At 41.5% G+C, this 17,767-nt stretch overlaps 3 protein-coding genes across 5 annotated transcripts in view; 1 reads left to right on the forward strand and 2 right to left on the reverse strand.

Moving 5' to 3' along the window:
• LOC143374151 (uncharacterized) overlaps positions 1 to 17,767 on the forward strand; it is a 232,093-nt gene that overhangs the window by 64,574 nt on the left and 149,752 nt on the right. The gene's annotated exons all lie outside the window — the stretch shown is intronic.
• On the reverse strand, positions 6,588 to 9,017 carry LOC143373673 (uncharacterized). Of its 3 annotated transcripts, XM_076821130.1 has the most exons (3): positions 7,482 to 9,017; positions 7,313 to 7,396; positions 6,588 to 7,217 (listed from the first exon to the last, which is right to left on the reverse strand). In XM_076821130.1, the coding sequence occupies exon 1, from the start codon at positions 8,931 to 8,933 to the stop codon at positions 7,914 to 7,916; it is 1,020 nt and encodes a 339-aa protein (XP_076677245.1). In that variant the 5' UTR covers positions 8,934 to 9,017; the 3' UTR covers positions 6,588 to 7,217; positions 7,313 to 7,396; positions 7,482 to 7,913. The 3 variants fall into 3 exon arrangements, with proteins under 3 accessions (XP_076677245.1, XP_076677244.1, XP_076677243.1); XM_076821129.1 differs by having other exon boundaries at positions 6,588 to 7,396; XM_076821128.1 differs by having other exon boundaries at positions 7,313 to 9,017.
• Positions 9,230 to 10,631, reverse strand: LOC143373793 (uncharacterized). Its single transcript, XM_076821344.1, has 3 exons — positions 9,828 to 10,631; positions 9,562 to 9,596; positions 9,230 to 9,512 (listed from the first exon to the last, which is right to left on the reverse strand). The coding sequence occupies exons 1-3, from the start codon at positions 10,309 to 10,311 to the stop codon at positions 9,501 to 9,503; spliced, it is 531 nt and encodes a 176-aa protein (XP_076677459.1). The 5' UTR covers positions 10,312 to 10,631; the 3' UTR covers positions 9,230 to 9,500.

Consider the following 17,767-nt stretch of genomic DNA (forward strand, 5'->3'; position numbering starts at 1 on the left):
ATACATTTACTAAATTAACGCTTTTATCGTTACATATACATCACTTGAAATCGCTGTCGTATTTATGTCATAGTAATTCAGGCAGTTGGAACAACAACGGACTAACCTACATTAAAAAAAAATTTCCTATTGTACATCGATGGCTTACAATTAGTGCACACATATTGTATGTCCACTTTTAGCGTTTTTGAGAAAAACAGGTTCGAACATTCAATGGTACTTTATAATTACATAAATACTTTTTGCATTATTGTAATATAGGTATCACTGAAAGTATGTAATTAGTAGTATAAGTTAGAATCTTCAAAATTATAATAATAACTCGACAATAATGCTTGGAAGTTGGACATGCTATTGTAACCAAGTACAGAGGAGGACATACTATACTGAATGATATTATATAAAAATGAATGAAAGGAATAATACTGGAAATAATCTCATTTCAATATTATATTTATTTTTAAAGTAACAGGAATAAAAAAGTAATTCGCGGTAGATATAGGAAGACTTTCTTTCCTTATTCAGAATAGAATACAGTGTGGGGGATATCCGATTAGATAGACAATGTGAATAATCGAGGAATTAAGGAAAACGTCCGTTAGGTCGGGGAACAGAATATTTAATGAATTTATACAAAGAATGTAACAAAAACCTTAGCAACTAATAAACAGAAGAACAATTAATTATAAACATTTATAACTCACTTCATTCATTCTTCATTCATTCGATAAATTATAAAGTCGCGCGCAAACAGGCATACCACAACACAAACACGAAACCCCACAACTACTCAACCCCACAACAGAAATAGCAAACAGCTCCCTCTCGCGTTCACCGGGTAATCGTCGATCTATCGGTATTACCATTTCTGTGCAGAAAAAAATGCTGTAATATCGACCTGCCGAATCGGCCAGGTCACGTGACGTGTCTACCCCCTTAAGGGACACGTCACGTGACCTGGCCGATTCGGCAGGTCGATATTACAGCATTTTTTTCTGCACAGAAATGGTAATACCGATAGATCGACGATTACCCGGTGAACGCGAGAGGGAGCTGTTTGCTATTTCTGTATTCTATTCTGAATAAGGAAAGAAATTCTCAGCTGTTCCGTTATACTTATAAAAATTTAAACGGAAAGTCGGCTGGTACTGTAAACGTATAAAATTCATTGTACATTTTAATTACTTGAAATGTGCTTATGCTACAATATTCTACGTTAGTAGTAAGGAATTCTAAGTGAAAAGGGAATATAGATGAGGGAATGTCCCCAGAAAATGAAATTTGTTAGGTTAGACATTTTTTTACTAGCAAAGCACCGAAACAAAACATGAAATACACTTATTACACGTCCTCTGCAGAAAGCAGTTATCAACAAACATTATATATACAAAATTGTATTGAATGTTGAATTGGGCTAGTGAAAATGCGCAGACTGGATGCGCGTGATTATTATGTGGTCGGCTCCTCGAAGTGACAGAAAATATAACCTAAATATATGCTATATGACAACAAATGTTTAGTGGCTATTTCAGCTTCAAAGGCATCGCCTTAAAGTTGCAAATAAGAGGCGCAGGCCTTTCAAGAGGCGTTCGAAAATTCTGCGTCTCTTCGTTAAACAGTCACTGTCTCGAAACATCTGCGCCACTTCTCGCTCTTTAATTTGCTCTCCGGAGACGTTACTTTGTGCCATCTCTTTCGACGGCATGTTCTCCTGTTACAAAGCCCAATTTTGTGCATTCTGAAAATTTTTGCCAGATTTTGGCCCAGGTATCAGGAGAACATGAAGCGAAGAGAGGTATTCTGAATTTCAGCTTCGAAGGCATCCTCGATTCTCTCTCCGAAGACGTTACTTAGTGCCACCTCTTTCGACATCATGTTCTCCTGTTACAAAGCCCAATTTTGTGCATTCTGAAAATTTTTGCCAGATTTTGGCCCAGGTATCAGGAGAACATGAAGCGAAGAGAGGTATACTAAATTTCAGCGTCGAAGGCATCCTCGATTCTCTCTCCGAAGACGTTACTTAGTGCCACCTCTTTCGACATCATGTTCTCCTGTTACAAAGCCCAATTTTGTGCATTCTGAAAATTTTTGGAATACCTCGCAAAGGAATTGTAACTTTGTATATTTCAATAAAATGCTGAAGCAGAGAGGACTTTAAAAATTGTGAAAAACTCAACAGTTCCAGTATCTCGCTGAAATATTCCAACTTGCACTTATTCTTCCATCTTAACACTATATTCGTATTCTGGGGTTCGGTAGGAACAATCGAACAACATTTTAAGTTACATATTTTATTCTTACATTCTACCATAGTATTGCAAGTTAAAGAAATTCTTATATACGACTAGAATATTTGACAATCGCAGCCATCGGCTCGGTTCTCACCGATTACCAGGTCTCACCGCGAGGAGGTTGCTGCGCTTGGAGACCCGTAGAGAGATAGATGGAATCAAAGTTCCATCGATCTCCCTGTACATGAAGCCTACTAACCCAAAGAGATGGATGGAAACAAACTTCCATCGATCCCTTCGGTTTAGATATAGAATCTAGGGAACTGCCAAGCAATCACTCGATTAAAAGCAATTCAGGAAAGAAGGAGAGGCGAAGGGTAAGCATGAAACAAGTATTGGACGGCGCAGTTCCTACCACCCTGCTGTCCAAGTCGAAAGGGAAAAGCGCTCGGCGCCTCCCAGACGATTCCTGTTGCTCCGATGCGACTCGTCAGGAGCAAACACTTGACCTGACTCAAGCCGTCCAACACGGAGATTGGGTAATCGAACCGGGTGACTTACGCAGGCAGTGTACCAAAAGGTGCACCTCCTACGCCCGAAACTTTTCCCTTTGGACAAGAACACCAAGGGATGAAACTGATCCACCCATACCGATTCCATGCTCAGTCACTTGCTTCCGCAAACGGAAGCAGCGGTAACCTCCTCATCACAGATGAGGAGCCAATAAACGAACAACAAAGTTAATGATTTAGTGACTGCTTGGCAATTTTACATGGGACCTTAAATACTTCATACTATAATAAATTAGCCTAGGCTTCCTTAGATGTCTTCTTTCACTGTCACTTTGCACGATCACTTTTCACTAGTTTCTTTTTAAATATATCGTGTTATTAACTCCATTCCCCGAGTAACGGTGAACCTGAAAAGCTGAAACAATCAACTACTATATGTTAGTAACGGTGTGGTCGGCCTGGAAAGAAATTAAGGAAAAGCTTATTGAGTTGAAGACGATCAAGATAATTTCGACCAACAGCAGAGCACGCACGAGCATGCAAAACCACCGCAGAGATAAGTACTTGAAGGAAAGAGCAGAGAATGTAGACCCATCGATGAGATGCATGACAGAGTGACAGAAGTCACAAAAAACCATCGAAGACATAGACGAGATGAAATGAATCAGGGAAAACCATCGAAGACATCGACGAGATGAAATGAATCAGAGAAAACCATCGAAGACATGGACGAGATGAAATAAATCAGAGAAAACCATCGAAGACATCGACGAGATGAAATAAATCAGGAAAAACCATCGAAGACATGAAATGAATCAGGGAAAACCATCGAAGACATCGACGAGATGAAATGAATCAGAGAAAACCATCGAAGAAATTCACGAAAATGAAATAAATCATTTAAACCCATCGAAGAAATGCATCAAATAAAATAAATCATGCAAACCCATCGAAGAAATACACAAAATAGAACGACTCGCGCAAAATTCTCGAAAGTATGCATGGAAATAGGACAGATGATGGAAAACGACCGAAGAAATCAGATTTGACATTCGCGAAACAATAAAATTTTAAATGACTTACCGAACCCCAAAATTTCATCAGCACCAAGCGAATAAACGAACCCAGGCCAGAGGGGCGAGAGGCTGGCGGAAGAACCAGGGTTGAAATCCTGACCAGGTCCCCAGCAAGTTCAGCAGCTCCGGGGGGAGGGGGAGGAAGAACCAGGTCCCCAGGAAGTCCAGTGGATCCACGTGGCTCGGCAGCTCCAGGGTTCCCGGAGGTCCTTCAAGTCCGGAGGACCGACGACGACTGAGTACATGAAGATCTGTGAGCTCCTTATGTAGACTTCGAGGAATGATGTCCCCCGATCAAAACAAGGTCGACGGTTAGTTACAATTGCGAAATCCAGCGAATTCTTCGGCAAAAATGGATTTTCGGCAAAAATATCCATTCCAGTGGCTATTGCTGTGACAAATAATGTTAACAACATTTACACTAACCGCCCAGTATAAATTATTATTAACTATAATCGATAGAACTCGAGATATCAAGCAATTTGTAACATTTGGCCTTGGATTTGCAAATGATTTTCTGCGCCGACTGAATTCTCTTTTATTCTCAATGTTTAATCGTTCGATACATTAATGTTAATGCTTATACATATCACGTAGTATTATTTGTAATGTATAAATACGTTTTAGTTGAACTTAGTGTAAGTGAATAGTTGCAGGAATATTTGGAGAAATATGAGTGAGATACTTGTTTCTCCCCCTTAGTTACTAACATCGGCGAAGTATAGGCTAAAACGATAGACTTATCACCTTATGGGAATTCGCGTTCACATCACTAACACGTAGAGGCACGGTACTCTATGAAACACTTTTTGGCAGGCACAGGCACTGACTCTACAATCGCGTTGCACACGATTACAAAATCATTTTCTGTTTTTAAACATCCTTCAGTTTCTGAAAAAGTCTTCTAAGTAACGGGTATATCTGAATGGAATCCTGTTAAATTAAAAGGCCTCCCACATGGTCCAGTAATCGATGAAATTGATGCGCGAATTGAGAAATCACGAGATAATATGCACTATGCCATGCACACACTTCACTGAACCGATGAATTTCTCAGGGCTAGACAAACTTTTATTTCACAATGCGGGTTTCAAAAGTAACTCGATTTGCAGTTGCATCCATGCACCACAAGGCACTCATGCATCATGCAACTTTCTGCGAGACTTTTAAAATTAGATTTTACTGTAAATTTCAGTGTTGGCGGTAAACTAATATTAGGGGCAAACGGAATCCAATTATTATTACTTCACTGGAATGATTAAACAGTGCATTAGAAACTTGTGGGAATATCAGTAACAGCGTGAATTTTTAATACTTTTTTCGGCGCACGATACGTGAAAGGGTTCGCAAGGGTACGCAAAGTGCTAATAAACAATGTCATCTTGCAATTTATAGCTTGCACGGGCTTTGAAGAAATGCCATTTCTGAACGCCATAGTGTCTTGATCCACGAAATGGATTTTCGGAGAGAAATCCGCGTGAGTCGTTGACCGACCGAGCCAAAGCATACCGTAACAAAAGCCTACCCTCTTATGTCAAACTCTCTCTCTAAACAAGTCACACGTATGCAAGTACGCAACACCTTTCAGCATTTCAACACATTTCAGAGTAGTTGCTGAGTTGGACGCTGTTCATGAACAGAGGTCGCTAAATTCAGTCCTCAAATTATGGTTCGGTAACACAGATTGGGTGGCGACACGAAGTCCCATAAGGTGATGGGTCTATTCTATACCTCGTCTGTGGTTTTGCCAGGAATCCACGTTGGCAGTCCTCCCGAGTAGGCGCCATCTCGTATCTACTACTTCAACTAAATTTGTCAAGTGACTTGCTATGTATTATCGCCAATATGGCGGAACTCTGATTTGGAAATGTAGTCACGATTTTTCGTTTTTCGTTCTTATATGAGCAGATTTTGGCCTTGGAGAGGTTTCATTCGAAAGAAGAAGATTCAATGCGGAGCGCTCTGCTCACCGTTTGAGTCACAAAACTTTTAGTGACCTAAAAATGCTTGGATTCTGCGGGTATATTTTGTCGACTTTTGCTTTACTTTAGACACTGATATTATTACACATCAACACAATCTCGTTGAACCATGAGCAGAGCGCTCCGCATTGAACCTTCCTCTTTCGAATGAGACCTCGCCCAGCCCCAAATCTGCTCATATAAGGACGAAAAACGAAAAATCCCGAACCCATGTTTCGAGCCAGATTGTGTCGGTATACAGCGCGCTGCATTACCCGTGTCTATCCCCTTAAGGGGGCCGTCTCCTTTTTGTTATGGTCCGAATCGATCGAAGCGCCCTTGTAAACAGACGGACCCTAATGAAACTACTGCGGTCGGTAAAAAGAAGTTGTACGATGGTGACATCTACCGATACTCTACGTAGACGAATTTTTGACAGCATAGTTGCCGCATGTTCTGTTGTCTCCGTCTCTGCCGCACTGTTGCCACAGCTCCTTCTATTGAGAAGCTTGGAGGAATACGGCACGAGAGCTGCGTCTAGGCAGCGATCGCCGGGCTCCATGTACCGCTGATGGAGGGGGGAACATCGACAGGAGCGGTGGTTATGTGTGGGGAACTGCGGTGCGTCAGTCACGCACACATAACCACCGCTGTAGGTGTTTCCTCGTGCATCAGCTGTAGCTGGAGCCCGCCAATTCCTGCGTCTAGCATCAGAGCCTCGCTGAACGTAAAGGAGGATAGCACTATTGAAAGATAGAGAGGTTGAGTAGTGAAGTTAGGAAACATGTCAATGAAACAATACTAATTTAGTATTTATTTATACATAGAACGATGCAATGCTTTGTATAATCAATGTGCAAATTCAAAGCATACAATTTGAATAAGGTACATCACCGAAGTGTAACATGCCGATCGTAATGAAATTTATGAATGCTGTAATTCTTCTAAAAACATATGCCGCTTTTTTTCATCTAACTATACATCAAATTATCTTTTATATCAACAAGAATTGTCTGTTTCAATAATAGTTTTGTACATGGTTTTCTTCGGAATTGTTATTCCACGGTTGTAAAAATTTATCAATATAAACCAGAGTTCAGTACTAACAATACTGATATTTGGGAATGTCCCATTAAACGATTTTATTTAGCTACGATCCTCTGTTTGTTTGTTTGCTTGATTCAAATCTGGAAACTCAATTTTAAACCACTTCCAACCATCCAATTCCCTCGAAACTTTGCAGAGGTGCGTAGTTTGGAATTAGGCCTATGTTCACACTGGCTGTTCAACACCGATCCGGATCAGCGATCCGCTAACGAGACAATACTGTAATAATATTATCTTCTCTCATTTGGTGTATTTCCTCTTCTTCTTTGACGGTCTTCCTACAATTTTCTTAGGTCGCTCGTACCGAAAGATGACATAGGCAGTGTGGATCTGTAACACATTATGAAGTTCATTAGGAAATACTTAATTGTAGTTTTGTAAACGTACAAAATTTTACTGCAGATGTATAAGCTGTTAAACTTTACCTGAAATATGGTACTTATCATTCCATTTGTCCTGACATTACTGTCCCATAAACCATGTTTGCAGTAATTTGGTAAAGAATCCGCCTGTAACAAATGATCGCAGACATTTCTGTAAGTTTTATATAAAAGTAAAAATTTGTTTCAATAATTCGTCGAACATCATGTATACCTGCGAGGCCCGTGTGAATCAACCTGGCGCATTTGATCGAGCCCGATTCCGTCTGTCTGCTCCTGTGAACTAGAGCTGTTACTTTTTTACCCGTCGGGTACTCGGCTACCCGAAACAACTTCAAGGAATTGAATGCTTTATTGTCTATGGTATTGTTTGATATTAGGTAAAAATGATCGAACAATACCACATTCAATGGCTTGAAGTTGTTCCGGGTAGCCGGTTACCCGACGGGTCAAAAAGTAACAGCTCCGCTGTGAACTTAGAAATGTGTCTGAAAAAATTAAAGGGTGAATTAAATTTATTATTTTCTTCTTCACTTCTTCGGGGAAGTGACGGCGGCGTCGATCGACTCGCGTGATCATATGATCCGCGAGTAAAAGTGCCATCGCTGGCACTTGTCACCACTGACGGGGTCAGTGGTACCGCGCTTTACAACGCGGTGCGACGCCGGGCCGTTATAATAGTTTCATTATTTCTGGAGGGAGACCTTTTTCGCTTTTTCAAGCTTTTCGGTTTTTCTTTCGCTCTCTCTGCTAGAATAAATTGTGGCTCCCGAATAGTCATGCACCTATTGTGCCGACTATCTATTAATTCGGGTAGCATGCATTCTAAATAAAATTGAACAAGTTTTGGCTCCATTTCTCTTTTCCAAAACGCATCATCTCTCTCTACTTTTATAGATTTCAACCCTTTCGGGGTCCAAAGGCAAAATATACAGTACTTTCTGTCAGTAATGTGTAACTGGCCTTGTATTTGATAAAAATAGTGATGCGTTTTACTTATTGAAATACCTGCGTTACGCGTGAACATGCGCCGGACAGCGGGAACTTGTTCAATAGCTTCTTCAGGCGTAAAGTTCTCCGCTGATTTGGGGCATTTGATTTCCAAAATGCCCTCTTGACCGATGATTCCATCCGGTGAAGCTCCTAAGAAGGCGATGCAGCTGTCGATGAAAAATCCACATTCCGCAATATCTGTATATTGCTTCTTCAATTCTTCGCGAGCAATATTCTCGCATTCTTTCCCGTATTCCACCGCGGGTGCACTAATTATCTTCGGATAAAGAATTGATTTTACTGTATTTGCGCAAAGCGTGTCAGGTCGGCGACGGCACACTTGTCCAAAATTGGATGCTGTCAACAATTTGGACCTGTACTGCAACCATTTGCGGTTCTTTGCTTGTCCGATTGTTTCATCTTCAATGGCATGTCTTTTCTCTTGCCAGTCACTGAGCATTTGCATATGCTTTTCCCGCTCCAGTTCGTACATTTCGGATGGCATGACTGGTTTCTGTGCATTTTGTCCATAATCACAATCTTTCTGCGAGGGCAAATGCTTGCGTACATATCGCGCAGCCTTCGTTTCCTTCTGTTTTGCAGCTTTCTTTTCCTTTTCTTTCTTTTTCTTTTCTTCCATTTGGTGCACAACCTCGGGCGTTTTCTTCTTCATAACCGCATCCAATCGCGAGTGCACTTGGTTACTGTTGTACTCCACGACAGCAGCAGCACATCTCCCTGTATAAGATCCTCTTTGGCGAAATTTAATCTTTTTCCGCCAGTGTACTTGGCAATTAGTCCGTTCAAACTTTCCACAGCGTTATTAGTAGTATTATCTTCTTATACACGCTACTGTCCCCATCAGCAATCAGTGTAGAATAAACGAGCCCACGTTTTTCTACGCTAGTGTTGAATCCTTCTACTATAGCATCGCTTTCCATAGCAGTCGATGCTTGAGATGTTTTCCAGTTTTTGAAACATGTGTGCTTTCGGGGTTCTTTCTCGTTTTTCGCAGCAATCCGACAAATTCTGCAAACTTTGTTCCGAACGCCGTAAAATAATACTTTTTTCGTGTGATAGCCAACTATCACGCCGACTCCAGACGCAGAATCGTAACATCCACTGCGGTAGGATCTCTTCATCCAGCTTCCGTCGGCCACAACGGGGATGTGAGGGGTCCCTGACCCGGGAAGAACGTCGCCTCTCTCAATCGCCAAACGTTTTTCTTCTTCAGCCGCTGCTAACATCTCTTCTTCTGCAGCGGCAATTGCGGACTTGACGAATTCATCTTGATTCTTCACGAATTCTTTCTTCGACATGCAACGTATGTTCACTCCTGCAAAAGTGTGTTCCAACTGAGCATAACTGCCTCCACATAAAATTGTTGCATTAACGACGCCCTGATTGCTATCCACTTCTTCGGCTTCGTTCGATTGATTGTGGATTTCAGCTTTGTAATGGCATAAAGTGCACATTACGCTGAAGATGCTCTTGAAGCCACACCGTTTCACACCAGTTATTCGTAGGTGTTCAATGCCGCAGTCTTCTCTATGTTTTGCATGTTTACCTATTTTCTGCAATTGAGCAAGCACATTTTGAAAATTCATTACATCGTTGCTATTTAGGAGACGCGATTGCTCTTGCGACTCGTTCTTCGCAACTTTTTCTATAACGAAGTTTTCTTCTTCGTTACTTTCAACATCAAATTCTTGAAGCGCCTCTTCAGTTTCTCCCAAACTGGCCGTATCAGTGTCTTCATCGGATGGCGAGTGCATTATCTCTTGGTACGTATGATTTTGTCCATCGGATGTTGATGGTTCCTCTACCATACGTTCCTCGGCCACTTCTTCTGAATGTCCTACGGCAGTGTCGTCTGCCGTTTTTTCGTTTTCTTGTTTCTTCTGAAGGGCTGAAGATCTTCTCTTTTGGCGATGTACTTTCCGTTTCGAAAATCTCCTTGCGGACGGACGTAATTTTCGTGGACGAAACGGAGAATTATTGTCCATATCTTCTTCCACATCCTGCATATTCACATTTAGAGTGTCACTCATTCCACACTAAACCAACAAACACAACACAAACACAAACACAACGCAACACAACTCAAAATCCTACTGCCCGTTACAAAAAACGTAAACGCGAACCGTGAACGTGAAACGTGAATCCGAAGGAGTTGGTTACGTGCGCGTGACTGATGCATGCGCAGTTTACGCAACACAACCACCGTTCCTGTAGATGTTCCCCTCCATCAGTGGTACCTCGAGCCCCGCCGATCCCTGGTTATTGAGGAGCCCGGCGACTATCTCCACAATTTCTTAGAATTCTTTGTTCGAAAGTGAGAGATAAAACTTTCGAATAAAACTTTCGAATAAAAAAAAAAAGGTAATTATGCAGAACTGGTGTTTCCTCATCGATTTCAATTATTTTTGGATATGTTGCCGGGGACATGATTCTGAACAACTTTTTCCTATACATGTTACCACCGCTCGACCTTCGTTGCCGAAATATTTGCCAGAAACTATCGGTATTATTATTATATTATTTTATTATCCGGGACAGAAAATCCCATAGTTACAGAAGAACTATATGAACAAAGGGCTTACAGTTACTAGCGCTTACTAAACTAAGTTAACACTAAGGTTTTCAACAGACTATATAACAATGGTCAGATTATACCGATAGTTTCTGGCAAATATCTCGGCAACGAAGGTCGAGCGGCGGTAACATGTATAGGAAAAAGTTGTTCAGAATCATATCCCCGGCAACATATCCAAAAATAATTGAAATCGATGAGGAAACACCAGTTCTGCATAATTACCTTTTTTTTTTAATTCGAAAGTTTTATTCGAATAAATGCAACGAATAAAGGATATACTTCCGAATGGCACCAGTGGCCGATCGAGATGAGGTTTGGGTGTGGGGTGGGGTGGGGAGGGGGTGTGAACCCTAAATCTAAAATTGTAGCTTCGGGTATTCTTTAATATTTCGTTTCCGAAATATTAATAAAAAATTGTTAATTTATTTTGGAAATTTATTTACGTTGGTGGAGGCCTCCCTACCCGTGAGCCCTTCTGCCCCTCCCCCGCCATTTTCCACTTTTGAAATTTTGTAATACCCCTCGTAATACTCGGCAAGTTTCGTCTCGATCGGCCACCGGTTGGAGCTAGACCAGTGCGTGGGGCGCGGAAAGCACGACAGCGAACCGATGTGACTTTGGAAATACTCTAGTATTACTGTACTGTATTGGGAATAAAAACTGATGCAGTTACAAGCATCGCGCGATGAGGTCAATATCGTACATTGTATCGTCGACTGTGAAACGAAGAAGATGCTTGTGTTAGTAACGTCTGTGTACATAGGTAGATTTCAATGTATTATGCCGAAATTTTTTTATTAATATCTCAGAAACTAAGAAATATCCGCAGCTGAAATTTTATATTAGAGGGTCTCTCCACCTCCCGCCCAACCCCTCAAAATTTCAGTTCATTCCGTTGGTTGGGTCATACCGTAGTATATCCGCGGATTCTCTCACTCTGGAATAAAGAATTCTAAGAAATTGTGAAGATAGTCGCCGGGCTGCTAAATAACCAGGGATCGGGGGGTCGAGGTGCCACTGATGGAGGGGAACATCTACAGGAGCGGTGGTTGTGTTGCGTAAACTGCGCACGCATCAGTCACGCACACGTAACCAAGGCTCCTGTAGCCCCCTCCACAAATAAGTCTGCCCAAGGACTTGTTGCGTGGCAAGCAACAGTTGGCTCACGAACTCTAGAGCGATAGAGACGATGCAGAATTCACAAAATGTAAGTATTATATTGTATACTATTATACAGAGTGACTCTCTGGCTAGAGTATTCAAACGCGATGCCGCCAGTAAGCCGCGCCTCGCTGAGTTTCGTGGACGTCGAAGCTCGCGACGAGATTCATTACGGTGTGTTAAAAAATTCTTTATTCTTCATTGCATCGATATTGCAGTGATACCAATGCATTCCTGGCATTCTCCCGATTAAAATCATGTCATGTAATTCGGACTATTTTTAGCGAAGTTAGCGTGGTACCATTTTCATCGGCACGACATCGATTGACGCCATTTTCGCAAAGATCTGTTGAGAAATGCAGAACGTGGAATTCGTCACTTCCACGTAACTCAGCGAGGCACGGTTTATTGGTGGCATTGGAGATCGAGAGCTGGCTATATAGGGGTCAACGTGACTCGATGCAGTCACAGTTCTTATTGTTGGATTAGTGTTGCCGAATGCGAAATCCCCATCTGCCGAGTCAGTCCGAAGAACTAACGCGGGGGTGGGCGGTCAAACAGGTAAAATTTGCAGCATAATAACGTCATTCTTGCTGTTTTGAAATTTCATATACTTATTGTTTACGCATTTAATGAACGATATGCAAAATGGCAGACCACCAAGTGGGCCCTAAAGGCGGCTGCCGTTCCAATATGCGGCCGACGGCGGTCCCACTAGGGCAAAGGAGAAACAAATGTATATTTCTCCCTTGCACTAGCGCGCAAGCCACGTATCGCGCTTTTCATCGATGGGCCCGACCAGTGCGACGCCATAAACATCATAAATTGGCATCGGGGTCCTTAAGAGTTTTCCCAAAAGGACAAGAGGGGACTTTCCACGGGACGGAAAGTCAGTCGATTACAGACCGGGACTCGAGAAAAATCTTCTCGACTCTACCGACTTTTAACAACGGAATAAATAAAACTATAACGAATAATTTAGAAAGCGAGTTAATACCCTCAACTTTAGGATCTTCTTACATCTGCCAACGTCTTATCCCCACTTGGTGGTCTGCCATTTTGCATATCGTTCATTATGCGTAAACAATAAGTATATGAAATTTCAGAAAAGCAAGAATGACGTTCATTATGCTGCAAATTTTACCTGTTTGACCGTTCACCCCCGCGTTAGTTCTCCGGACTGACTCGGCAGACGGGGCTTTCGCATTCGACAACACTAATCCAACAATAAGAACTATGACTGCATCGAGTTACGTTGACCCCTATCTATCCACCTCTTAGACTATTGTCTTTGAGGACTCTAGCGAGAGAATCACGCTGTACCATCTTACTATTTGCCAAAAATAATACATTCAACATTTCATTTCCAGATGAAAGATACGGTCCCGACCCCGTCGGGGGGAAGTGGAGGGGGGGAGGAGGAGAAGAAGGAGGAGAAGAATCAGAATAGGGAGGAAAAATTGGAAAAAGCTCTAGCAAAAGTAAATTATGTTGAAATTATGTGTGTGTACAGTATTATCTCCGTAAGTGTTCGCTGGTCGGGCCGGCGTTGAGCTCCTGTCGTGAACAGATCTCTAATTCCGAGTGTTCGTTTCTCGCTTCTTCCTGGCCGAAGGGGGGAGCGAGATGGAACGCTTTGCCTGCGCGACGGCCGCGAACGCAAAAGACGGAGTGTCAGGCGTCCGAAAGACGGAGCGAGATAAAACATCATCCCGTCGTCTATCTCGTACCGTCCTCGCTCGCTTTCAGTGGCTCTCGCTCGCTCTCGTTCCATCTCGCTCTCGCCTTCGCCGGGCAAGAGTGGAGATACATAGCAACAAACCCGTATCGTGTGCACCAAACCGAACACATACGGAGACAATACTGTATTATTATTGAAAGTGGTATAAGTCGATCTGTAGCTAAAAAATCGTTTATTTTCTTTAACATTTTTATTGATTATTATTCCATAATAAAATTACACAAGTTTATAGTTTTAAAAACATTAACCGATTTGATTTACGGATGCGAATATTTTGTTGATTCAAAAGCATACCCTTAAATATCCCAATGTATGAATAAATGGACTTATACCAGTATAAGAAATAACGGCTCATATGTAGGCGTAGAACTAGAAGATGTAATTTTTATGGTACTGTTTCAGATGAAGAAGGAGCTGAAAAAATTAAAATACGGCCGTGGAGGCCGCCGAGGAGGCCGCCGAGGGGGCCGCGGCGGCAACCCCATTATTATTAATAATTTTTAAAATTATAACATAAATATTAAATATTTAAATATATAATATTTCTAATTGATCAATGATTGTTCATTTTCTTTGTTTCAATGGAATGTAAAATTTTCTCATTTTCCATTGTATCGACATGAACGTTTCAGTAACATACTGCTGAGATTTTCCAGATGAAAATGAATTTAAACACGGTATAAATCGGATTATTTTTAGCATTATTAGATTAGAAATGTTTCGCATTTATATTTAATTATCTAGTACAGTTCTAGAAATACTCCGATTTATACCGCATTTGAATTCATTTTAATGTGGAAAATCTCAGCAGTATGTTACTGAATATTGAAAACGTGACATTTTACATTTTATCAACATTGTACGCCTCTCCAACCGAGATTACAAGTTGCCGCAGAGTGGGGCATTTCGGGTCGAAACACGGCACAAAACATTTTCTCACCCAAATCATATATTTATCGTTAATTTTTCCATTTCATTCAGTTAGGACGTATACTTGTGATCCTATTGGTACAGAAAAATTAATGAAATTTGTTTATTTAATGGGTCATAGTACTTTTTTACAAATTGCCGACAATATCGTGCACACTGTACATAGGAAAAAGTTCCGCATCTTTCACATGTAAAAAGACTTCAGTTACTTTGAATTTCAATGGCAGGAAAGGCATTTTTGTAAAAAAAAAGCGTCATAGACCCCTTCTCGTCCCTCTAACTACCTCGTTTGAACTCCCGTTAAAAATAAACAATGAAAATTGGGACATTCAGTAAGATATAATTCCAAAAATATCAGGGATATCAAAATCAAATTTGGTACACTTCAAATACATACCTCAACACTTAATTCCACCAAAAATTAGTTGAATTAAGCAAACAATAATACTATAAACAACAATACAAATTCTGAAGAGTTTCGTGGTTCTCTTCTTCGAAACCATGTAGTCGCGTTAAAAATTAATGAATATGAAAAACAATCATAATACCTGCAATCAACTACCTGTAAAAGAAAATTTGCAGTTTAGCGATATTTTTGTAAAAGGACTTAGTGCCGTGTTTCGACCCCAAATGCCCCACTGTGCGCCGCCGAACAGCCCAAATCCTCGCTGGTCGGGACCGGCGCGGCGTTGAGCTCGTATCGCGAGCAGAGCCCTAATTCTCAGTGTTCGTTTCTCGCTTCTTTTTAGCTGATAGGGGGAGCGAGATGGAACGAGTGTCAGGCGTCCGAAAGACGGAGCGAGACAAACAACATCTCGTCGTCTATCTCGCACCACCCTCGCTCGCTTTCAGTGCCTCTTGCTCGCTCTCGTTCCATGAGACAATACTGTAGTATCTTTTATTTGACTTTATCCAGATATTATCTTTGCCCATCTCTGTTCTCCAACTGCTTCGCCGTGATTCATTCAAGCCTCCTCGATGGAAAAATATTGATAGGGGAAATGCGGCAACAGCGCGATTCGACTCCCGATACGTCTCGGCAACTATGTCTTTCCTACATTTATCGGCTAGATTGGACTTCCACCGGTTTTGATGGTACAAGGCACGAATATACCATCAACGCCGGTGACGGAGAAACCTTGAAGCTTCATTCTGTCATTTTTCGGGCTGTCCTGAGTACACGATTCATAAATTCATTATTATTTCAACGTACGGTGCTTATTAGCGTTCAAACGGACCAGACCACCCTGCACAAAAGTCTACTGAAGGCAACTAAACCCGCAAAAACGTCCACCGTGCCGATTCCAGGACGAAAGTTTTAATTTACGGTTTGCTTACTACATCGCGTATACGCAGGCCCGGCGGAACCATGCGCCGCACAAGGGCGCCAGCCGAATGGGACGCTAAAAAAACTAGATCGTACGCTTAATAATAAAGGAATCTAACACCTCACATAAACTAAATATAAATGTAATTCTTTTAAACATATTAAATAGAAAACAAGTGCAAAAAATTGGGGACAACAAAAATTTTTTTGCACAAGGGCGCCAGCTAACCTCGCGTCGGCCCTGCCTACACGTCACGCTGGTGCTACATGGCTGCAGTGCACCATTAGCGCCACCAACGGAGAAGCCTTGAAGCTTCATTCGGACAGTTTTCGAGTCATAAATTCATTATTATTTCAAAGTTGGGTGCTTATTAGCGTTCAAACGCACCAGACCACCCTGCACAGATGTCTACTGAAGGCAACTGTACCCGCAAAAACTTCCTTCGGGCCGATTCCAGGACGAAAGTTGTAATTTACGATTTGCTTACTACACGCGTATACGTGCACGCTTTTCCTAGCTTGTGTGAGCGTACTCACACATTCAAAGGCCCGCGGAGACGGCCCCCTTAAAGTATCGACGAAACCATCGACAACAGCAGAAAATTCTGTTTTCAACGAAAACTGATTTATAGCTGTTAATAATCTTGGCCCATCAAAACCTAAATTGTGTGTCGCGATGCAGCATTTTTTCCAATCAACATCAACCAGTTCAACAATTCTCCAATAGCTGCTCTCAAAGGAATTGATGATACTTTTATTCCATTGTAAAATAACTCGCCGTGTATATTCATTAATCCATTAACCGTTGTCACTGCAGAGGCAATTGGTCTTGTTGGATTTACATACAGGGTCAACGTTATAAGCTGCAACCCGCGCCCGCGCGAACTTGTAAAATGGCAACACCGCCTCACGGACGTATTCCACTACAACCATGCGCCGATACTTCCGCCATCTATGAGCCAATGATGAAAGTGCAGGGTCTTTTAGGTGCCAGTAGAGGGTGCTTTTGACTTTCGTCAGAGAATATTAAATTTGACGTAGCAGACGGGTAAGAAAACGGTAGCCATTTTAAGAGTGCGACCGCGCCGATCCCGTTATCTGCGTATGCAATGGTCCAGCAGCGGTATTAGACCACGCTGACGCGTTAGTGGCCCGGGTTGATGAATTTGGAGCATTTTTCGCATAACTTTTGAACTACAAAAGATATCGGAATGCAATTTGCACCATAAAATGGGGACAAATTATCACCTTCTAATGATTGAAATTTTACCAAATTTTACGGTTACTTAATTTTTCTTTTTTCAATTATTTAACCATAATTGTTGCGACAAGCCTTTGCAAACTGTTTATTTAAATACTTTATATAATGTTTTTTTTAAAATTCATCATTCTGTCATTTAAGTGACAGCAATTGATTCCTTGTATTCTTACGATTAAATTGGCAAAAAATATGAAATCGGACTACTTTTAACGAAACGGGCTTTCAATCCTGCAAACTAATTTCATGCGTAATATCGTTAATTGAGACAGTGAGAGCAAACAACGGACTAACCCACATTCTTTTCGAAATTGAAGTAGTAGCAATAACGTATTCCAACTTGGAACCATGTTGGAATTGACGGTATAGCTGATGTTATCTTCTCGTGCGTTCCAGAAGATGCCTAACGTCTTCACAGTTGTGGAATCTTCGAAGACCTTTGGGTGAATCTGTTCTTTCGTGAGTCCAGTGAGAAGTTTGGGCTCGTTCGATGT

Source organism: Andrena cerasifolii, chromosome 10 (genome assembly GCF_050908995.1).
Source record: "Andrena cerasifolii isolate SP2316 chromosome 10, iyAndCera1_principal, whole genome shotgun sequence".
NCBI classification, from domain to species: Eukaryota; Metazoa; Arthropoda; class Insecta; order Hymenoptera; family Andrenidae; genus Andrena; species Andrena cerasifolii.